The sequence below is a fragment of the Lissotriton vulgaris genome, chromosome 12, assembly GCF_964263255.1.
Source record: "Lissotriton vulgaris chromosome 12, aLisVul1.2, whole genome shotgun sequence".
NCBI lineage: Eukaryota > Metazoa > Chordata > Amphibia > Caudata > Salamandridae > Lissotriton > Lissotriton vulgaris.
In genome coordinates, this window is record NC_141700.1 from 26,781,893 (window position 1) to 26,806,131 (window position 24,239).

At 45.3% G+C, this 24,239-nt stretch overlaps 1 protein-coding gene across 4 annotated transcripts in view; it reads left to right on the plus strand.

Moving 5' to 3' along the window:
- The window catches only part of BABAM1 (BRISC and BRCA1 A complex member 1), a 47,459-nt gene that overhangs the window by 6,823 nt on the left and 16,397 nt on the right, over window positions 1–24,239 (plus strand). For 3 of the 4 annotated variants that reach the window (XM_086946820.1, XM_086946823.1, XM_086946822.1), the window contains exons 2-5: window positions 7,467–7,791; window positions 8,512–8,570; window positions 18,671–18,791; window positions 23,246–23,324. In XM_086946820.1, coding sequence (XP_086802946.1) covers window positions 7,519–7,791; window positions 8,512–8,570; window positions 18,671–18,791; window positions 23,246–23,324 — 532 coding nt within the window. In that variant the 5' untranslated portion in view covers window positions 7,467–7,518. The remainder of the gene's footprint in view (window positions 1–7,466; window positions 7,792–8,511; window positions 8,571–18,670; window positions 18,792–23,245; window positions 23,325–24,239) is intronic. The other variant, XM_086946821.1, reaches the window with a different exon arrangement.

The window sequence follows — 24,239 nt, forward strand, 5'->3', positions numbered from 1 at the left end:
GCGTGCAGGGCCCATGGCACTCTGGCCACACCACAGGGATCTGGAGCAGACAAGGACTTTGGAGAGTCAAGCCATGCATGTCCATGTAAATTTGAGGATGGCCAAGAGAGGTGTTATATATTTTGGATATTCCGTCGGTAATGGAGATGTGACTTTAGCACAGAAATGTTTGTTTTGCTTCAATGACTCTCCCTTGCGTCCTACTTCTCACACTTTATTTCATTAGTGGGATGCTTGTTCGCTGAATATAAATGTTTACCTTTTACCACGTGCACCCTGGATCTGGTCTTGAGGTCTTTTATGCATTACCATAAGTTCACAGTGTTATCTGCCATGATATTCTCAGAGTAGGTAGGATCTCCTGTCTCCAACAGGATCTGGGTATGGGAGCCACTGTATGCAGGGTGTGATGGAGAACACACATCGAGTAGCAAAAAGTATTGGCAAAGCAGATCCGTCTCACCCTTGGGACTTATTCGATTGCCAATGGTGATGGTCTGCAGCATGGATAAAGTGGACCCCACTGTGCCCCCACTTAAAAAATGAAAAGCTGCACTCATCAAGGGCGGTTCAACACAGAGGGCAGGGAAGGGCAGAAGGAACACGGAGGGAAGGGCGGAAGCAGCACAGAGGGCAGGGAGGAGCTGAAGCAGCATGGAGGGCAGAGAAGGGCAGATGCAACATGGGGAGTAGGGAAGGGCTGAGCAACACGGAGGGCAGGTAAGGGCGGAAGCAGCACGGAGGGCAGGTAAGGGTGGAAGCAGCACGGAGGGCATGGAAGGGCGGAAGGAACACAGAGGGCAGGGAAGGGCGGAAGCAGCACAGAGGGCAGGAAAGGGCGGAAGCAGCACGGAGGGCAGGGAAGGGTGGAAGCAGCACCATGGGCAGGGAAGTGCAGAAGCAGCATGGGGGGCAGGGAAGGGCGGAAGCAGCACGGGGGCAGGGAAGGGCGGAAGCAGCACGGGGGCAGGGAAGGGCGGAAGCAGCACGGAGGGCAGGGAAGGGCGGAAGCAGCACGGAGGGGCGGAAGCAGCACAGAGGGCAGGGAAGGGCAGAAGGAACACGGAGGGCAGGGAAGGGCAGAAGGAACACTGAGGGCAGGAAAGGGCGGAAGCAACAGGGAGGGCAGGGAAGGGTGGAAGCAACAGGGAGGGCAGGGAAGGGCGGAAGCAACAGGGAGGGTAGGGAAGGGCAGAAGCAACAGGGAGGGCAGGGAAGGGCGGAAGCAACAGGGAGGGCAGGGAAGAGCGGAAACAGGGAGGGCAGGGAAGGGTGGAAGCAACAGGGAGGGCAGGGAAGGGCGGAAGCAACAGGGAGGGTAGGGAAGGGCAGAAGCAACAGGGAGGGCAGGGAAGGGCAGAAGCAACAGGGAGGGCAGGGAAGCGCTGAAGCAACACTGAGGGCAGGGAAGGGCTGAAACAAAACGGAGGGCAGGGAAGGGCTATTTTGTATTTTATTGTAAATATGCGGACACAGAGGGATGGAGCTAGCCTTGCGCGAAGATGGCTGCGCTCTAGGCAAGCTCCTTTGGCTGCTACCTAATGAACAGCAATATGCTGCGGCAAACAAAATAATTAGAATTTAGAGAAGCTGACCTGTGCTTCGTAGGGGATTGAGCACACAAAATAGGCTTGCCACCGTACATGTGAAGCAGGCGTTGTCCCGCGGCCTAGATGGAAGCGGCAAGGACCGCCCTGCAGAGGATGTGGGAGGCCGCTGGCTGTGAGCTGCTCCTGTGCAGGCGGGCACTCTGTGGAGCCGGTCAGCGCCTGTGACGCTGTGCTCTGCAGCTGGAGGACGGGCGGCACCGAGGGAGCTGCGACCGGCCTGCGGGAATGACTGGCAGGATCAGTGTGCCTGCAGCCCGGTAGATGAGCATGGCTCGCGGCGGACTGAGACGTAGTCTTGCTGTAGGCTGCGGTTGCAGGGCCAAGGGTGAGCCCGCAGTGCTGCAGACGAGATGCTGAATTGTACCGGGCCTGGAATTTACCGCGCGGGAGATCTGCTGCAGATCAAATATAAACGGCGCCGGTCCCTAGTCAAAACAATCCGCACTGAAAGTGATCGCAAAAGCGATCGCTATAGTAAAAAAAAAGAAAACGCGCCGCGAGTGGTGTGCGCGCGCCACTGTGAGGCATATGTTTTCAATTATCGCGCCCATGTCTGGGCACGATAATTGAAAACATATGGGCTTTGGTGCACGTAACAGACACCAGTAGGCCGTGGGCGGAGCAATGCGCCCGCCATTGGCCTATTTGCGTGCTCTTTTTAAAAAATACACGCACTGAAAGCCCAATCACAGAAGAGCTAACTAAAAACACACGCACAAGCGTGTACAATTCCAGGGTCCATTTCAGAACCCCAGACAAAAGGACTCTCGCTGCGCGAGCACTGCTGTGCAGTGCATCGCCAGGCGCAAGACCTAAAAACGGAGTCTGCACTGCAAAATTAAAAACCCTAGAAGGCAGTTAGTAATTTTTGCTAAATCTTATTTGAATCAGTTTAATGTGAATCTGTTTAATGTAAGGGTAGCTTCCAAAAATGCTGTAGCTCAGATAGTGTAGAAACATGAAGAGATTATATCATTCCTATAAAGACCCAAGGAAGGACAAAGTAGACATTTTGCATAAACATCTACTTCCTTCTGATCACTTTTTTATCAGAAAAACATTTCAGAAGAAATAAGACAATTCCCATTTTCCTTGTTTAAACTCCAGCTGTAACCAGGCTTAGTGACATGCCTATCTCCTCGACTGTTGGCTTTGGTAGCAGGCATTGTGATTTCTTAACTGTAATAACATATTGCACTGGAGCAGGTACATTATTTCTTGCTAAGGGTCGACAAGGAGCGTCAAACCTCGCCTGTAACAATTAAATTAGAAACTGGCTTTTACACAGGTAATGCAGGCTCCCATGTATTATTATTTTATTATTTTTATTTACGACACTTGTAGAGCGCACAGCTACCCCCGTCGGGGGTGTCCCGGCGCTAAAAACTGTCAGCAGGAAGAGGGAGTGCCTGTCTAAATAGAAGAGAATAGCCAAGTTTTCAAGCGTCTACGGAACAGTGCTTCAGATGGGGCAAATCGGAGGTCTAAGGGAAGGCTGTTCCAGTGTTTTGCGGCAAGGACAGCAAAGGCTCTGCCACCCATACGAGCGCGGCGAAAACGTGGCACCACCATAAGACGAAGACTGTTGGACCGTAGGTCTCTCACTGAGTGAGATAATGTCAATCTCTTTCTCAGGTATTCGGGTCCAGATCCGTTCAGAGCACGGAACGCAAGAGTAAGTATTTTAAACTTAATGCGGCAGGCTATAGGAAGCCAATGGAGCTGTTTACGAAACCTTGAGATCGGGTGTCGGAAAGGGATATTGCCAATTAGTCTTGCCGCCGCGTTTTGGACTACTTGAAGGCGTTCAATTTGGTACAATGGGGCCCCTGCGTACAGACTGTTGGCATAATCCAAATGTGAGGTTATTAAGGCCTGAGTAACTGTTCTGCGCGCGTCCATTGGCAGAAATGGAAAGATTTTTCTCATCATTTTTAATTTTCCAAAGCAGGCGGCAGTGACTTTATTAATTTGTGGGCTACAAGAGAGCGTATCGTCAAACTGGAATCCCAGATTACGCGCAGAATGCACCGGAGTTGGGGGGGGGGGTTAAGAACCGTAGGCCACCAAAGTGAGGGGGGTATTGTCATTTTTTGATTAAAAAACAAAACTTCCGTCTTGTCGGTGTTGAGACGGAGATGGTTCAGAGCCATCCAGGAGCAGATTTCACCCAAGCAGTAGCGAAAACTAGAGAGGCTGGAGTCAGAGTGATCTCTAAAGGAGAATATCAGCTGTGTATCATCAGCATAAGAAATCACTCTGACTCCGCATGCCTCCACTACCCTGGCCAACGGGGCGAGGTAGACATTAAAGAATAAAGGACTCAAGGCCGAGCCCTGCGGGACTCCACAGGTAAGAGGTTTGCACTCCGATTTAAAAGGTCTGAGCAGAACCCTCTGAGATCGACCCTGGAGGAAAGAAGTGATCCACAGTAGTGCAGAACCACTCAGTCCAATCTGCTGTAGTCGATCTAGAAGTATTTGATGCGACACCGTATCGAAAGCGGCGGACAAGTCGAGGAGAACCAACATGGCCTCCTCGCCCTTATCCACACACTCTCGAACCGTCTCAGATACCTCTAGTAATGCAGTTTCCGTGCTGAAGCCCGCACGGAAACCGGACTGGGAGTCGTGGAGTAGGGAGTTAGTCTGGAGATATTCTGCAAGTTGGAGTTGGACGGCCTTCTCCAGAACCTTCGCTGGTTTCGGAAGGAGGGAGATAGGCCGATAATTACAGAATTGTGTGGGGTCGGCATCTGTTTTCTTCAAGATAGTCACCAACAAGGCTTCTTTCCAGGCCGAGGGGAATTGGCCTAATTGTAAAGAGGCATTCCATAATGAAACAAGCGGCTCTAATAATAGAGTAGCCAGGTCACTCATGATCTTAGGGGGAACCGGGTCCAAAGGAGAGCCCGATTTGCACTGTGTAAGAAGTTTAAGTGCAAGATCGGGAGTGAGGTCCTTGAATGCTACTAGGGTAGGAGCAGTATCGTGGCTGATTGAAGTAGGGGAAATGGAATGATCAGACTCCACAGCTGAAGGAAAGGTTGCGGCGATTCTCTCAATTTTTTCCTGAAAGAAGTCTGATAAGCCGTTGCAAAGAGACTGGTTGGCAACATTGTTGGGTGTCATTGCAGGAGGTTTGACAAAGTCTTTGACAATTTTAAACAACGTTTTAGCCTAGTTGTCTGCGTCTTTTATTTGCGAGGCAAAGAACTCTTTCATGGCAGATTTTTTAAGCTTAGTAAATTGCTTTAACCCCTTCGATGCTGCCGCGATTTTTCCCATGTGCGGCCGCCGGCCGAACACGGGCGGGCCATGACGAACCCCAGCCGTCATCAGCACACGAGCACCGTAGTGCATGACGGCTGGGGTTCGTCACCAGCATGGAAGGGGTTAAGGCCGTTTTGTAGATAAATTTCGCCTCTATATCATAAGTTAATCTCCAGCTGCGTTCTAATTTTTTGCAGCTGCTTTTTTCTTCACGTAAGGCAGCTGAAAACCAAGGAGCGGAGGGACGAGATCTTGCAGAAGAAACCGGTAGAGATGGCGCAATGCTGTCTATCGCAGATAATAGTGCAGCATTGAACTTGGAAACACCAACATCAATGTTGTCTATGTGAGGCTCTAGAGGACAACTAAATACCGACTCTAGGGCTGTGCAAGTAATATTGTGCCATTTCCTCCTGTAGTCTGTTCCCTGTCCCCCCTGAATGGGTGTCTGGGGGAATGAGATATCGACTGAGAGAAGGTAATGGTCAGTCCAGGTAAGGGGAATGGAGGGGTGGGTGATGATACCTGGGAAGTTAGAGAAAATTAGGTCTAATGTGTGGCCCGCCTCGTGCGTAGGACCTTGGATTAATTGTACCAGGTCCAGGTTCTGAAGGGATTCAATGAATCGAGTGGCTAAGGTACAGGTAGGGTCATCCACATGTAAATTGAAATCCCCTAATACTATGAGATGCGGGTGCTTGAGAGACAGATCAGTTATGATGTGAACCAGCTGAGTTAGAGAAGAGGGAGAGGCTTTGGGAGGGTTATAAACTAGAATGCCAGTTAGGTAGGCTGATGCAGAGTCGGCAATCGAAAAATATAAGGCTTCAATCAACCCAATGTTCGTTAATTTTTTAATAGTCAAATTAAGGTGAGATTTAAACATGATAGCCAATCCACCCCCAGTTTTACCTTCTCGGTTAATACCCAGGAAGCGATAGTCCGGGGGGTGGCTAAATAGATATCCGGGTTTGAAGTATCCTTAGTCCAAGACTCAGTAAGGAATAGAATGTCCCAGTTGTGATGATCCTATTTCGTCAAGTGTTGTTTACTCCCTGCCTTCATAAGCATGTCACACAGTAGTGTGCTGTCGTAAGGCACTTTTGACTGCTAGGACAAGTTTTTGCAAGTCCAGGAGTACTTGGGCGAAATATGGGAGATGCTTTGTTCCACCCTGACCAGGAGACTCCAAGCGCCTGCAGTACTTTTCAAAGTTCTTGCACCATCTACGTTGTGGCTGAATGGTTTCCACTTACTGTTTGTATCTTTTAAAGGGACCATTCATACTTACAGAAAATAAAACTGAACTCTTTGCCCATTCCTGCATGGCTAACCATCCAGAATGCTCCATTGTTCGATGTCTGCTTGGATTTTGGTACAAACTGTGTCTTCATCCACTGGCTGGACCCTTTAATGGGGACAGATACCGCTGTGGGTCAGCAATCAATAGGAAGTTGGCTGAGGCACCCATCTGACTGGGCAAGGTGGCTTAATATTACATGGGTGTACTCCTGAGGAGTCCCTGAAAAAAGGTAGGAGTTCTGTCTTAAGAGTTGAGATTTCATACCTCTGCAGCACTGTATGAAGTTGTCGGTGTCAGGAAGTTGTTCTGTAGTTTAAGTGGAATGGCAATGCAAATTCCCCTGGTGTTGGGCTTTTTGGATTTGAAAATATATTTTTTTGGAAGCCTGGCAAAGTGACTGGCCAAGGCAGAAGCAGACGCTAGATGGCTGCTTTGCTGTGGTTTCACATTTTTTGCTTTCCACTGAATTGCTCCAAGCAAGTTCTACCTCAATCTCGACCACCATAAAAGTTTGATTTCAATGGCAAATTTGTGTCTTTTATCCTAACTTTTAGGACTTGGATCAATTTAATTGCTCTACGATTTACTGCATAGAATAATTCACTTGCAATCAGATGAGCACACATTTGTAGCACAATCCTTAAACATTTACCAGTGATGCTTTATCAAGACTGTAGATGGTACAATAGTTCAAGAGATTCTTTTCTCTCTGGGCCTCATAGACTGAACTCTTTGTAAGAATCTCTTTCTAAGAAACCTAATTTTGCTCCAAGGGACTGCAATTCAGTACTAGATCTAAACATTGTCACCACTATCAACAGTTAGATCAGCAACTGTGTGCCTAGATGAGAATTTATGGAATATCTTTAATTGAATTCTCCAACTGTGGCCTTGGTCTTTCTTCGTTACATCAATTATAAACACGTCCACTTAGTGATTCTTTTCACTTATATCATCATTGTCACTACGAGTATGTAATACTTGTTTTCTATTGTCAGGTGCCCTAATTGAATTAAATTTAAATTTGAAAATGGAGTTAAGCTGCGGTTTCTATTTATCTAACAGATTATTGCTTTGAATGGCAAGAGATGATAGATTTACCCTCTAATGATTTAATTTGTGTTTGTTTTGAATGTGCCTTTCTCAGGCAAGATTGAATCAAGGATATTACAGGAGGTATGAGATGGTGAAAGATGTTAGTCACTGAGTTAGGCAGCCTCAATAGGTTTGCTTATACGACCAATCCAATCACATTAGTTTTTGTGCTGTTTATAAAAATAGGATTTCTGTGACGCTAGGAAAGCTGGAGTCTGCAGAGGAGCCCGGCTGTGCCATGGACACTTCAGAACCCGGGAGCGCCCCTGACGGTGAGGAGCAAACCGTGGAGCAGAGACTGCGAACCCGATCCAACCCTGAGGGGGCTGAAGACCGGACCGCCAATGCTCTTATCAGCGTGGGAAACCGGAGTGAGGGTGAAGGAGAAGCTGCTCGGGTCAGTGATGGACAACCTGCTGCAGCCCCTTCCAATGGCAAGGAATGGCAGGTGCCTGTGCAGACCCTAGATTTTCAAGTCCGGACACCCAGGGTGAACTGTCCAGAAAAACTGGTAAGAAAATTGCATAGATGGAGCACAGCCTCTTAGGAGAAAAGATTTCAAAGCATCAGCTTTGATGTTGAGTGAAAGTCCCAACACCCAAAACACATATGTAACAGTTCTTTTACGTCGATCAAAACCCAATTACACGCCCTTGCGCTGATGGGACTTTAAGTGAACACATTAGAATTGTTCACATTTGAAATCAAATGTTAATTTTCCTGAGATCTTTTCTATTGTGTTAGCAGTGAAACAATCTTCAGCGGGTATAAAAACATAGTTCAGTGTACATGCTGAACCAATACTTTCCTGACCTCGGATCAAAAGTTATAGGTCATAGAGCAGTGAAAAGATCCCTGCATTTCTTAAGTCAAGCATGCATAAAGTGAGCGAGAGAGAGCTTCCCTGTTAAGATCTCGGTAACACAAGACTCTCAAGCAAATGTCTGAAAAAGAGCTCGCTATAGAATTTACAGTAGCACAAGTCATACCACGTTGGGTAGAGAGCGTTTCTTTTGTAACAGTAACACTTCTCATGCAGGATTCGCATCAGCAAGACATTTTGCTAGGAACGGAAGCGTGAGGAAGTTAGTTGTCTTACACAGTTTAAACACAACATATCCCACTGTAAAAGTGAGAAAGCACCATGTTGCCGTCCAGTGTGTGCAGTAACTTGTGTATTAAAGAACCCTGACAAAGCACTCTTACAGTGACTGCTTCTTGCTTTTTACAGGTTATCTGCCTGGACCTGTCTGAAGAAATGGCTTCCCAGAAGTTGGAGTCTTTTAATGGGTAATCTAGGGTTTCTCGTATGCATCATGTTTGGGTAGTTTGTTGCACAAAATGCAGTTGTATAAAAACCCACACTTCACAGGGACACATGGATTCAGGAAATATTTCACAGATGAAAGTGAAATATGGAAAATGTTTCATGGTTCCATGCGCAATATGGATTTCGCGAATCTAATAACGTTAAAGAAAGCCTCACCATTCAATTTCTGATCATGGCTTATTTTAGCTACACCTTGCACTGAAGAGCCTTACAGTCTCGCCCTTCTTTATCAAAAAGTATTAGGGAAAACATGTTTTTTCCCCTAAAATTCAACATTTGAATTTACAAAATTTTTTTTTTTTTAAGAAGACAACCAAACAATATAGTTCATTAATCCATTTAGTATTTTCAGCAACATTTTCCTGTTTAAAAATGCACATATTTCAAGCTAACTGCTTGAAAATAAACATATAATATAAAACCATCCATAACTGGTAACTTGTAACTTCGTGCTTTATTTCTGTCTCTGCATTGGTGATGCATACAAGCCACTGATCTGTCACCCTACCAAAAATAAATATTGTGCATGCTCTGTCTTCTTAGCTAATTGTTCTTTTTAATTGATGGATTTTCCCACTAGTAGTCGAGGGTTTCTACCAATTGGAGCTGCCAGTACTGAGAGCATGTTTTTTCCCCCCATCAACAAATATTTTAGGTGCGAGGCCTGAAACGACAAAAACAGAGCCTGTCCACAGTGGATTACTGCAGAAGTTGCCATACAAATTACTGGGAAAGAACTAAGCAAATTGTTGTATCTATGTCTTTAAATATGTGCATTCTCAAGAGAGAATGCAGCCATGTCACTAGCCATGTCACTCTGGAATTCATGATCTGTGTCAGTTGTTGCTTGATCTCTGATGTGGACGACTTGCCTCCCTGTTGGGCTAATAAACCCGTTTTAACCAGCTTCCTGTGTATTGATCCTTACAATACTGGCGACGATGAGCCCAGCAGGTGAAAATGAACCCAGCGCCTTGAAGACGAAGACCTTATTTTAATTGGACCTCCGTTTTTTTTTTGGGAGAGGAAATATCGTCTGTGGAAATATTGTTTTTCTGTGCTACCTTGTGCTCTTCGTGAGGGAACATTGTGTATTTCGTTGGCGGCGCCGGCACCAAGCAGAAGGTACATTTCTGTGATTCTGTCTGAATTGGGCCTATTTAACGAAGTATCCCTACCTCCGTTGCTCGAGACTTTTTCAAATCCTGCTCGAGCTGTTGGAGCGTGCCTGTTTGGAACGCGGTCTTCGCGAGCTGTTCCATTGAGCGTGCCTGCCTGGAGTGTGCTGCCATTGTCTCGGCGCGTCTTCCTGCGTGATCTTGACTGGCGTCACGTCACACGCAACGTGCCTAGCGTCCTTCAGACCTCACGTCACACGCTTTGCGTTGCCAGGTGACAAACGAACAAACGCGTTCTTGTTTCCTTACGCGCAGTTCCATCACCTAGCAACCAATTTTTTGCCAGCGCTTCGTGTTTATTCCTCGGACTTTCACTTAAACGCGCTGAAGATTTTCCCCAGAGCACGGTATTTTTTTTTCCTTTTATTCTTTTGTTTGAGGCAAGTCACAATTTTGTTTGATGCAGTGGGACTGAGACTGTTTACTCTCAAGATTGATTCTATTTTACCTTTTTGATGTGCTTATCTGACTGAAGTCATAGAATCTCAGCTCTGAAGCAGTTCCTATTTTCGAAGTTACCGCAGTACACAGTGTGCAGTGAGCAAAGAAGCACACTAAGGAACTTGTGTATCCTTTTCTTATTTTAACTCCTTATTTTAGGTTGTTATTTTAGATTGTTGTGTTAGCTTGTTTAGTTAACTTGTTATTTTAGTTTGTTTAGTTGTTTTTCTTTCAGCATGTCATCTTCTGCAAGTGGTATGAACCAACCTCCCCAGTTTTTAAGCGAACAGGGCGAACCCATTTTACCTTGGAAGAAATGGAAACCTATTTTTGATTCTTACCTTCTTGCAATTGGCGGAGAGAAGTTTTCTGCTGTCAGGAAACAGGCTGTTTTACTTAACAACCTCGGAATTGAGGGAAGAAACATTTATGACAGTTTAGATCCGATACCGATTGGCAGGGGTGCTGGTGAACCATCTGATGTTTTTGAGATGAGTGTTCTTCTCCTTAAAAATCATTTTGGTGCACGCATTAACGTTGTTATGGAAAGACACAAATTTTTCATGCGTGTTCAAGCCAAGAGTGAGAGAGTTGGAAATTATGTTGCAGCACTTAAATCCCTTGCGCAGACCTGCGAATTTGAACTTTTAACGGATTCCCTCATTCGTGATCAACTGGTTCGTTGCACAAATGATCTCAAAATCCAAGAGAAACTGTTGTCCAAGAATCCCAATTTAAAAGAGGCTATACTGATTGTTGAGAGTGTTGAACATACCTCTACTTGGGTCAAGGAGATTAGGAAGGGCCCCGCTCAGAATGATCCGGTTTCCAGTGTTGGTCTTGAGCACCGACAAACTCCCCAAGCTGAGTGTAATGTTGCTGTTGTTGGCAAAATTTCTCCCAAGCAAGAGAAAACCTTTGTTAAATCTGAAAAACCCAAACAGAACTTTAGCAGTAATAATCCAAATAAGGACAACAAATTTAAGTGTCCCAGATGTGGTAGTGAGAAGCATGGTCCGAATTATCCGAATTGTTTTGCTAAAAGTACTGTTTGTAGAAATTGTGGGAGGAAGGGTCATTACGCAAGAATGTGTAAAAGCAACAAAGTCAATTGTATTGATGAGGATGAAGCTTTCTACCAAGAATCGATCCATTGCATTACGGATGATGTTATCAATGGTGTGAATCAAGTGGATGATGACATAGTAGTTATGCCCTCTTGTGACATCCTAATTGCAAACAAAGTTGTTCCCGTGTTAGCTGACTCTGGTTCACTGTTCACCCTCATCAGTGATAAGTTTTGGTTTGCAAATTTTGATGGGGATAAAATTAAACTTACAGTCTCTGACATCAATCCTGTGGGGTATGCCAAACAGAAAATTGAGGTACTGGGATATTCCATCCAAACCATTTCTTTCAAAGGGAGGGAAACTGTTGGCAAGGTTTATATTGCTAAGAGGGGAGATAACCTCCTTGGTTGGCGTCACCAACGGAATCTGGGCATCACCTTGAATCCCAATGCACCTGAGCAGGTTATGCTAGTATCTGAAGGGGGTGATTGTTCAGATGTTCTTGGGAAATTCCCTGAAGTTTTTACTGAAGATCTGGGGTTACTCAAAGGTTTCAAACACAGGATAATCTTGAAAAGTAGTGCCAAGCCTGTGGTGCATAAGGTCAGGAAGGTGCCCAACCTCATGTTACAACCATTGCAAGTCGAGATTGAGAGGTTATTGAAACTTGGTGTTGTTGAGGAGATAGAGTCCTCAGAATGGCTTGCGCCGATTGTTTTGGCACCTAAGGACAAGGGTACCAAAATTAGGATGTGTGTGGACCTCAGGAGTTTGAACAGTTCTATTTGGGTGGACAGGCAGCCCTTGCCCAATATCAATGAGATTTTGACTAAGTTAGGTGGTGCCACTTTGTTTAGCGTTATGGATCTATCAGCTGCCTACCACCAGGTTCTCTTACATGAAGAGTCAAGACACCTGACTTCTTTTGTCACTCCCATCGGTGCATTTAGGTTCATTAGGATGCCTTTTGGGTTAGCCAGCGCTGCTGCTTGTTTCCAGAGAATCATGAAAAATGTCCTTTCAGGTATTGATTGTGTCCTCTTTTTCCAGGATGACATTTTAGTCCATGGTGTTGACGCAAATAGACATGATGTTACTCTTTTTGCTGTTTTGTCTAGGCTTAGAGATGCAGGTCTGACTCTTAAACAAGAGAAATGCAAATTCAGGGTTAGGTCTGTATCCTATTTGGGACACAACATATCTGGGGAGGGCATCAGTCCTAAGCTTGATCTTGCTGAGGCCATTCTCCAAGCTCAACCTCCTTCTAATAAAGATCAGGTTAAGTCTTTTAATGGATTATCGGAGTATTACTCCAAGTTTATTCCCAATTTTGCCAGCGTTATGCAACCCATTAGACTTCTCCTTAAGAAGGGTGCGGTTTTTGATTGGAACCAAGATTGTTCGAATGCCTTTGACACAGTCAAGTCAGTGATTGGTAAGATGCCTACCTTAGGACATTTTGATGTGCGCAAAAAGACCATTCTGTCCACTGATGCCAGCTTACGTGGTTTGGGGGCTGTTTTGGCCCAGCTCGTGGATGGTTCAGAGAAAGTTATTGGTTTTGCGTCACGTTCCTTGAAGGGTGCGGAGGAGCGCTACTCGGTCATTGAGCGCGAGGCTTTGGCCTGCTTTTGGGCCATCAAACACTTCAGATTCTACCTGTGGGGTCTACCTTTTGTAGTGAGATCTGACCACAAACCCCTTGTGCAGTTGTTCTCGTGTAGGAATGTCGAATGTACCACCCCCAGAATTAAAAGATGGGTTGAGGGTCTCATGGAATATAATTTTTGTGTTGAATATTTACCTGGTCCCAAGAACGTTCCCGCTGATTTTCTTTCTAGGTTGCCTATTGATAAGTTGGTCACGTATGACCCGGAGGTTCCCACTGTTTCATGGGTGAGAGAATCTGCTTTGAATGAAGCGGAATGGAAAGGGTGTTTTCCTGATGATCCTGCTAGGGATTTTATCTTGGAGGCCACGGTCAATGGTTGGCCTGTTTTGAGAGAAGTTCCTGATTCTGCCAGAGGTTTTTGGAACGTTAGGGATGAATTGAACATAGTTCAGGGTGAATTATTTAGGGGTAACAGGCTAATTCCTCCCTGTGGTATGAGAGAGAAGATAATCAACCTTGCCCATGAGGGACATTTAGGTCGTAGTCTCACCAAAGCAAGGGTGAGAGAATCTTACTGGTGGCCCGAGTTGGACCATGAAGTTGAAGCTGTCGTTAAAGACTGCCACATTTGTGCCAGTAATGATAAATCAAGGAAGGTGAGCACCGCTCCGCTTTCTCCCATTGCCATTCCTGAACGACCTTGGTCCAAGGTTGCCATTGATGTAGTTGGACCATTCTTGAATTTGGGACCTTCCGAAAGATTTGTTGTTGTCCTTGTAGACTACACTTCAAAGTGGTTGTCTGCTGCCTGCATGGGAACTGTTTTGAGTAGAAATATCATTGAATTTCTTAAAGATGCCTTTACCTGTGAAGGGATTCCGGAGACTGTGGTTTCCGATAATGGTGTTCAATTCACCTCTCAGGAAATGTTTGTTTTCCTTAAAGACCTTTCCATCACCCATCATAGGACTGCCCTCTATGCTCCACAGGCGAATGGTTTGGTGGAGAGTATGAATAGGCTGATTAGAGCGTGTGCTCAAACTGCTTTGGAGAGAGGACTTCCCCTGAAACCTATCCTCAGGGAAAAACTCTGGGCGCACAGGAACACCCCAAACAGTGTGACAGGCATTTCACCTTTTGTGAAACTTAGGGGACGTGTGGCTGGTTCTAAGCTCAACCCTTTGTGGTTGTCTACTAAGGATAGAGGTGTAGTTCTCAACAATCCCAGATTAAGTGATTACCAGGATGGTTACAAGCGCAGATATGATGCTTTGAAGGGTGTGAAAGTTCCTTTTTGGAAAGTGGGCGATTTAGTCTTTGTCAAAAAAGGCCTTTGGTCTCCCAAGGGTGTGTCCAAGTTCTTTGGGCCAAGGCGAATTGCAAAAGTCATGAAGAACGTAGTTATGCTTGAGGGGGGGGATGTGTGGAGCATGTCACGTTTGTCAAGGTGTGTGGAGGGGGATAATGCTGTTATGCAACCTGCTGCTGCTCCTGTTGGTTCAACTCCTCGTGATTGTGTTGTTTGCCCGTCATCTTCTCAGGATGCGTGTGTTTCGCCTCATGGAATGAACCCTAGAGTCAGGAGGACACCTTTGTATCTCCAGGATTACTGTATCTCATGATTTCTTCTTTTCCAGCGTTTTTTCTTTTCCAAGTTTTTTCTGTTCCTCTTTCATTATCATTATAAGGGAGATGTGTTGTATCTATGTCTTTAAATATGTGCATTCTCAAGAGAGAATGCAGCCATGTCACTAGCCATGTCACTCTGGAATTCATGATCTGTGTCAGTTGTTGCTTGATCTCTGATGTGGACGACTTGCCTCCCTGTTGGGCTAATAAACCCGTTTTAACCAGCTTCCTGTGTATTGATCCTTACAATACAAATATTCTATATCATGGCGTTCAGAAAAATTAGATTCAATGTCTGCAAAGGCTGCAGAATGCCCAGGCCCGCTGTTGCCATGAACTCTGTTTAGAGATTACACATCTGGTCTGGTGGACCTTGGTTTGCCATCATGTAGGGTTAAGATCCTCTTGCTTACATATCAGACCTTTTGCAAACAATGACCCATATTTATGCAACATAAGAGTAGTCCCAATCCTTCAGTGAGGAATGTTATGCCTTTTCAGTCCATTTCCCTAAAAATCTTCAGGATCCTTAGGGCCTGGTTGGAGGGTTATTTTAGGCCTTTGCTTTTAGCTCAGAATAGTCTCCTAGCACCACATCAGTACCGCCCCAAGGATATATTTATTAGACCGCATCTCTAAACACAGGTAATGATTAATTCAGCGGCATGAATCTCTGTGGTACACAAGTGCTCTCTGAATTGCATAAAAGTAACTAATCAGAGCAGTGATGTAAAGCCTATGGTACCAGCGAAAGGGCCTAGTGATATTGGGGACATCTTTACTACCTTCACTTGTGCCCTGGGGCTACTCGTGAACCTCTTTGATGTCAAGGTGAGCACTCATCAGTTTTTAAAAAGTTATGCTGGTTTCTAGTGGGAGCCAATGAGGCTTAAGAAGGGTTTTGTATATTTTGTTTCTTAACTCCTACTATACAACAGGCTGAAGCGTGTAGGTTAGCTTCCACTGTTCTAATAAGGATTTCTGAATCGCTAGAGGAAGCGAATATTGAACAGCTGACCAACCTATGATAGAACTGCAACTCTGGAACAATGATTGGGTAGAAGGTAGTTCATGATTTTTTTTTTTAAATAGGGGTGAAGAGAGAGGCAGGAAGAATCCAAGGCAAATAAAAAACCTGAGTAGGTATGATTCCAAATGAGGCATATTATTGAATTAAGGTTTCGTGGGAGATTTGTCAGCTGATAGAGAGAAATCTGTTTTGCATAGGTTAAACTGAAATGAGAATGAAGCATCTATAATAATCTGTTCTTTATCTGGACCTGAGTTGAAAGCGCCATAGGGCACGCATGCACACCAAAGGACTCTGCATTTACTGTGAAGGTTAAGAGGAACGTTAGAAACAGCCTGCAACAGCAAAAGATTTCCTAGAGAAACAGCTTTCTTTACGCATTTTGTACTTAACTCGTCAAAACACACTGTTGTTCTGTGACTCCAGGACCGTAAAATAAATATGTAATATTTAGCATGGTTTGTACACTCAATATGGTATGTTCTGCTATAATTCTACCATCAATACTTTTAGCACATCCAGCCAACCCACCAATAGAAACTGAAGAGTTTGAGAAGTATTTGGAGTCCTTAGATGGCCAAGATTTACATCCCAACAGAAAAAGCATTATTGGTTAGTGTACTTGGCAAAGAGAGGCAAATTGTCTTTAAATACTTACGATTGGCTCCTGACCAAGATTGTCAGCGATGCTTGTTGTCTACAAGGAAACAAAAAGTTGGGAAGACGATTGTTGAATTTGTTGCAAGGATGCGTGAACTGTCGGTCAAATGTTATTTTGGAGTTATGACAGGTGGGCTAATTCTGTTAATAGTACAACGCAGGAGACTGTTGGTGGCAAAAAACATAATTAAAAGATGTCATTGAAAGTGAACGTAGTTGAAAAAAGAGAATATTGCATGAGGGAGAGGCAAAGCAGTATGAGGAGTGAAGGTGAAATTGCAATTTAGAATAAGAGTGATGGTAGTGAAGCAAGTATTACGTCAGAACTATTAGTAAGCCTTGAAGAATTTAAGTACAAACAGAACAACACAATCTGCAGCAGTAGTTACCATGGTTCAGACTCAAAAATCGTTAACCTACAGAGCGTGCAAGGAATGGGGACCAAGGAATACTGCATCCATGTGTAGGGAAAAAGCCATACAGCAGTAATATTAGAGTTGTCAAGTGAACCTAAGTCTGACAGAACATTAAGCCTGGGAGATGATACTAAGGATAAAGGCAGGTGATGTAAGCCTACAGCTATTGATGATCTTGTCAAAGGAACAATGTTTATTTTTGAACAAGATTTAAGTGAACGTATTTGGTATGTACATAACACTGGGGTGAATCGAGATGCTATTTCAGGTCTGTATAAAGTTGGGAGAATATTGACACTAGTATGGGCTGAAATAAAGAAAATGTTAAATGACATTGTGAAAGAGGAGATGATTGAACTGACAAACGTCAAATTGGATTTCACCAGTGATCTTCACAGAGAAGGCTGACGGAAAGCCCAGCTTAAAAACAGTGTAGGAATTAATTTACTTTGGGCAATGTGGCTAGGAAGCAGTGGATCCAAACTTGAATGGACGAGTTTTCCTTAGAAAGGAAGCTTGGACAAAGCTCTCTGGTTTTCAAGGCGGGTTGCAGTCATACGTTTTCTTGAGTTTGGAGCTGCCCAAGGAATTTGTAACTGAAAGTCTAGGTCCCGTAGATTAAGATGACGTCAGTGCTTGATAATGCAAGGAGCAGGAACACCTATCAGCTGCAAGGCTGGGATGATTCATCAGTAAATGAGTATGGTTTAATAGGTGAGACGAATGGCTCAACGTCACTGGACCGCAATACCATGAAAGTGGACCAACAAAAGGTACAGTTGGGTGGCACAATCTGTGGCTAAGTCTGCCCAAAGTACAGTCATTGTTTTCTGAGATCATCTTCTTAAACTTTCTCTTAACCCCTTCGCTGCGGGGGATATTCCCCCGCTGTGCTGGGGGGGAGGGGGGCACGCACAGCGCTCACATGCTCATGACGAGCTGAGCTCATCATGAGGCACGGCGCTCCTGTGCTATTTTTAGAATAATTGTACTATTCATTTACAAGCTATTTAAATGTGATAGAAAAAACTGACATCTTACAGCCTTTTGTTTCACAATGATCGTAAGACCGCTAACTTGACAAAAAGATATAACTGTAATAAGAGAAGGAAAAATAAACACAATTTTCAAGGATAATTTAACAATTTGTAAAAAGACAAACTGACATTTGACCTATGTCCTTGAACAGACGGCAAATGTGTTCAGATAAAAATAAAATTTAAAGGTGTCTTCATTGCTCATTCACTTTCTGAATGAACAGAACACCTGTTCCTTCCAGCTTAAATTCACTTTCCATCATGGACGAGTAGGTGCTAAAAATAGCTTGCCCTGATAAAAACTGAAACGCCCTAGCGAGTGGGTGAGTAGATTTTTCAAGGCCTGAGATGGTGAGTGTTTGATTTTCTCAAGCGCTCCGTCCATCATCCCCTTTGGTATCGCTTTGTTCACCCTAAGTTGGCAGGGTATGCCCAGACGTGGGTCCCTTGCTGACTTTGCCACTGGATTCAAGATAGCCTGGCTGATGAGAGTTATGAACCCGAAACTGGTCCCAGGATGCTTGTTTCCGGTCCAGGGAAGACCTGGCTTTGCAGTTCGGGCTGGACTGTTCCCATGAAGCACAGAGTCAGACTGATTTGTATATGGCCATGTCTGAACTGGGGTGGTGGACTGAGCTAAAAAATTATGATGGATTAAACCCAGATCAGTTAACTGGGGGTCAGTGGTTGATTTGCTCAAGCGCTCTGTCCTTCATCCCCTTTGGTATTGAGATGGTGTTAATGGCATAACCTGCCTTTCCAGGCCCCTTTGATTCTATAGAACCTGTGGCTTCACCAAGCTGCTTTAGAACACCTGCTCTCCTTAGAAGTATGTTGGCTCTCTACGGCCTCTCTCTTGGAATATTGTGTTGGATGCAGTCTTGGGCTGCTTACTTTATAAATGGGTTTGAAAACTAGCTTAGTTTTTTCAGAGCATACAGTCCAATCTTGGGTCTCTGTTTAAGTCTGTTTTTATTTTTTCACCAGGTCTAAAAGCAATGCCCTTAATGTCTCACAGAAGATGATTGAGATGTTTGTGAGGACCAAGCACAGGATAGACAAGCGGCATGAGTTTGCCCTGGTGGTGGTGAATGAAGATGCCATGTGGGTGAGTAAGATTGACTAAACATTGAGGCTTGGCACTGTTTTTGGCATATTGAACTCCTAGTTTGAGCAGTTGTCAGGATGGCATCTTCCTGACGCTTTGAGGTTTGTTCCTTATTGATGAGGGATTGAAAATGACATTGAAGATTTAATTTCCCATCAGTAGATCGCTATTGCTTAATAAGATTAAGCAGGTGGTGCAATTATCATTGCACCACCCGCTTAATCTTAAACCAGAGTATAATGCGGAATGTTGTCTTTCTGTCAAGAACTAGCAAAATCCTGTACTACCTGGCATGTCACCTTTGCGGAGGTCCTCAGAGAATGGACAGAAGAGTACCAAAGTGCATTTATTACCAGTGAGATCTGTTCACTTGCTCCAGGAGTGTGCAAGATAACTCAGAGGATTAAAATGGCTTAGCAGAAATCAGTTAGTTAGCTACAGGAAACCGGATTGCAGCCTAAGAGGCACTTTCAGATTTACATCAATCTTGGGCCATTAAAACCAACTGTTAGGGCACATGAACACCAATTACAGATAGTGTCTGAAAGCAAATACGAGGCTGCAGCAACTGTATAAACTGAACATATTCAAAGAAAAAAATGATAGGACAAGTTACTTAACTACGGTAACGCCTTATCTGGTAGAGACATGGTCTAGCCGCAGATTGCCGACCTTTAAACTTCCTGGTGTCAGGCTAGATTCAGAATATTTTGATTAGCTGTACCCCTGTGTGTCGGTAGGATGTGTTGGTCAAATCTGAGTGATGTCGTCTGCGTCGTGACCTCCGGGTCGTCAATATAACATCCACTCTGGAGTGCTGACGTCAGTACTTTTCACAACTTTCCACGCCAGAAGCGCAGAGCCATGAGGTTACTGACTATGGTGTGAAAAAATGTACTAGAGCCCTGAAGGGAAGTAGCCCTGACACTAAAAGACAAGTCCGTAGTGCGGGGAATATGGGTGGGTCAGTAAAGAATCTGCGGCTACATCATGTGTCTACCAGATAAGGCGTTCCCAAATGTAAGTAACTTGTCCATCTGGTAGAGACATCTAGCCGCAGAGTCCATACCTTTGAACAGATAACCAAGCAATACCTTCCCAGGATGTGGAACTGCGGAAAAGCTTTAAACCAGGAAGTCCTGTAAGACGGAGCGGTCAAACAGGCCCTCATGGCGAACCTGAGGATCAAGGCACTAGTGTCTGGCAAATGTGTGCAGAGATGCCTTTGTGGCCACTTGGCAGATATCAGAAACACTAACACCACACTGGAGGGCTGTGGTGGCTGTTTTTGCCCTGGTGGAATGGGTGCTAAGGCCTTCAGGAGACTGCTTCTTTGCCAAGGCATAACCTATTTTGATGCAGAGGATAACCCGTTGTTAAATGGTTCTCTTTTGGACAGCACGCCCCTTCTTTGCTCCCACGTATCTTATAAAGAGTTGACCATCCACCCGGAACTCTTTAGTGCGATCAAGGTAGAACAACCACACTTTTTGGGTCCAGACTGGAGAGGCTCCTCTTCTTAGGAAGTGTGTGGAGAAACATAGAAAGTGGCCAGAGTAACAGACTGTCCCAGATGGAAAGGAGTTACCACCTTGGGCAAAAAAGATGTCCTAGTTCTTAGTACCACTTTGTCCGGGAAAACTGTCCGGTAAGGAGGCTGTGATGACAGTGCGGGTAGTTCGCTTACCCTCCTGGCAGAGGTAATTGCCACCAACAGGCTATTTAGATAGTGGACCTGCTAGGCCTAGAAAAGGACAAAATAGAGAATATCGGCTAAAGAAGCAGATATGGGTGTCAATGGACTGTTGTGTACAATATTTACTAAATTTGTTCATCATCAGGCGTATACAGATTTCATGGAGAGAGGCCTGGCTGCCAGAATAACTTCGCAGACTTCGAGAAAAAGGTCAAAAGATGTCAACTGTCACCGCTCAATCCCCACGCAAGGAGGCAGAGAATGGATGGGTTCGAGTAGAGGACCCTCCCCTGCTGCTGCAACAGGAGATCCTTCCAAAGGGGTAGCCTGATTGGAGGATCGATGCTCATTGCCAGAAGCTCGGGATATCAAATATCAAACTCTCTGTGCCCAATACGGAACTACAAGAATGACTTGTGCCCGGTCACTCCTGATCTTCTTCAGCACTCTGGGCAGGAAGGCGTACAGGTGGCTTGAGTTTTACTCACCACGAAAAGCGCAGCCCAGCAAGAGCCCCCTTGGAAACTCCAACGTGCAAAACTGTTAACCTAGCACATTCTGGTTGGAGGAGAACAGATCTAACCAAGGTTTCCCCACTGCTGGAAGAGAACTTATCCCACCTCCGGATGGAGACGCCACTTGTGATCCGCAAAGCATCTTCAGTTGAGTTGGTCTGCTCTGGCGTTCAGAAAACCGTCCAGTTGTTGAACCACCAGGGAAATGCCCTGTTGTTCCAGCCAAGTCCAAAGGTGCAGGCCTCTTGACAGAGGGTCCACGACCCCACTCCGCCCTGTTTGTAGCAGCACCACATGACGATAGTGTTGTCCGTGAACACCTGAACCAGCCTTCCCTTTATGGATGGTAAAAAGGCCTTCAGTGCCTGTCGGATCGCACAAAGCTCTAAGAGGTTGATGCGGAACTTGGCTTCTGCCGGAGACCAGAGTCCTCTGATCTCCACCTCCCTCAAATGGCCGCCCCATCCGCCACAACTGTTAGATCCAGGTGGGGAAGGGAGAGGGGTCTGCCTCTAACCCAATCGCCGTTTGTCAGCCACCACTGCAGGTCTTTCGCAGTGTCCTCAGATATCTGAACCAGATCGGTGACATTTCCTCAATGCTGTGCCCATTGGAACTTCAGGTCCCACTGCAGAGCCTGCATGCGCCACGGTGCACTGTCCATCAACAGGATACATGAGGCCCAACCGCCTCAGTCATTCTCACTGAAATCCAGGATAGAGGCTGAAACATCAGTATCATAGCCTGAATATCTTGGACTCGCCGTTCGGGAGGATAGGTCCGAAACTGCACCGTGTCCAGAACCGCCCCAATGAAAGGGAGAGTCTGAGGGGGAGTCCGGTGTGACTTCGGTACATTGATAGTGACCCCAGCATTGGCTTCCTGCAAGTCCAACGCTACCATCCAGTCTGCCGGGTCCAGGGCAGACAGGACCTGAGCTAAGGTGAGCATCTTTAACTTCTCCTTTTTGAGGAAGTAGTTGAGGGCTCTGAGGTTGAAGGCCTCAGTCCTTCTTTAAAACCCGAAAATAGTGGGAATAGCAAGCACAGCTTATTTCTGGCCCGGGAAACCTCTCTGTCGCTCCCTTGGCCAAGAGAGTTTTAACTTCCTCACAAAGTGGAGCAAGGTGGTCCTCCGCCAGCTGATTGTACATAGACATAGATGGAGGAGTAGTCTCGAAGGGAAGGGGGTAGCCCCTTCGGACTATTTGCAACACCCACCTGTCCGAGGTAATATTTTGCCAGTGGTCGAGATGATGGTGTATTCTGCCACCAACTGGGTGAGAATGATCCTTGGGGATCAGACTACAAAGGTTTTGCGGTGGAGGAGGGGATCTGGTTTGGCTCAACTTCTGGCCTCCTGACCCACAAGGCTAGGGTGAACCGCAAACATGGCCCCGCAGAGGTTGTTTAAATTGCTGGGTCTCTGGCACACGTCGACTTCTTGTGCTTTTTGAGGTGCCTCTTACCTGACTTCAAAGAAGAGGACTTTCCTCTCGGCCAAAACCTGGACCGGCGAGGTGACCTCTGTGGTGCCGGATGCCGGACCGCGATCATCTTTAGGGACCGCTGCCTCAAAGCCTTTGGCGCGATGGGCTGGCAATCGGAGCACAACTTTTTGTTGTCGTTGCGCTTCAGGCACCAGAGACACACTGACAGACACGGCACTGTGACAGGCGCTACACTGCTTGAACCCCCAGGTCTTCTTACTAGACATCCCTAGCACACCAAATGGAGTCGACAAAAATTCGAAAAACGCGGATGTCACAAAGACTAACATGATGCCACGCAGAGTCGACTGACTCCACCTACCGGTGCGCAGGGGTACTGATCAGAAAAATCTTCCAGATCCAGCCTGATGCTTGGAAGTTCAAAGGTAAGAAATCTGCAGCCAGATGCCTGTATCAAATATTATGGCTCTTTACTAGAATTGGAACATAATGCAAGTTACAGGAAGCCATAAATATTCATGTCAATCAACTTCTCTATAGGAGTGTGTGATTGCTATCTAAAGCAATAGCCTCTGAAATGTGTATGGTATACTGAACTAGGCCACCATAGCCCTTGCCCAAAACACTGCTTATATCACAAATGACATCGTCAATTACATTACTGGTAACCATTGACCTAATCAATGACATCACGGAAGTCACAATGCTTGTTGCAAGATAAGTATGCAGTCTGTGATCCAATTTTCTGTGTTTTATTTTTATCTTCCTTGTTTAACATGTAGCTCTCTTGCAGCTGTCAGGATTCACCTCAGATCCACGAGAAGTTTGCAGCTGCTTATACGACTTGGACACGAATATCTGTGATCACTTCAGTATCCTTTTAAGACTGGGCACAATGGAGACACAAAAGACTTAGCATTTCTGGATTTCATAAGAGTATGGAATTGCCTGTATACTCAATTAAATCTATTTTAAATTCTGGTATTTATGTCATTGTTCACATAGGGGTGGTGCAATCTTCTTGCTGCTAAAACCTCTTCAGATGCATTGATTAAATGTGGTTAGTCAATGTATGTGAGGGTGTAACTGTGCGTTCTCTCAATCCCATGTCATTGTTAGGTTTTCAAATATGAGTATTACCAACATAAAAATAAATCTGAAAAAGAAAGAGGATACTCCCAGGCAAATATAATGAGTCACACAACTACTTGTTTGTTCAGAAATGTTTAATTGGCAAACAGCATCTTGAAAAACCTCCAACACAATTTAGTACTTTTTTTGCGGTTTTAAAGCTTCTGCATTGTACAGATTAAGTATTTATAAAGGACAGTGTGGTATCTGAGAATGGAAGTCTAGTCTGTGCTATTAAGGAATGTTTGTATGATCTAGTTGGAGATTCTCTGTGAGAACAGTAATGTTTGCTTCTGAGAGGGCTGATAGATGGAGCCTCTTGTAAATAAATGAAATACCAGCATTTGTAAAGTGCACAGCTACCTCCGGAGAGGTGTTCCAGCGCTGGGGGCCGTCGGGAAGATTAAGCTAGCTATTGCCCAGTCACATGGTGGTGGGCTAACCGGCCACCGGCACCGGGGATTGAACCTTGAACCCCGTGGTCCAAAGTCAGGCACCCTGGGATGCGCCACACCTCTTCCACTCTTGTATTGAATAAGTATCACTTAATCTCTAGTGAGAAGGACTTGGATGCGGTCTTTAAAGTCGAGACGAGAGAGTAAGCGTGTAACTTTAGTGTTTTCCTCATGGGCAGTTAGGAATACAGAGTGTAATTG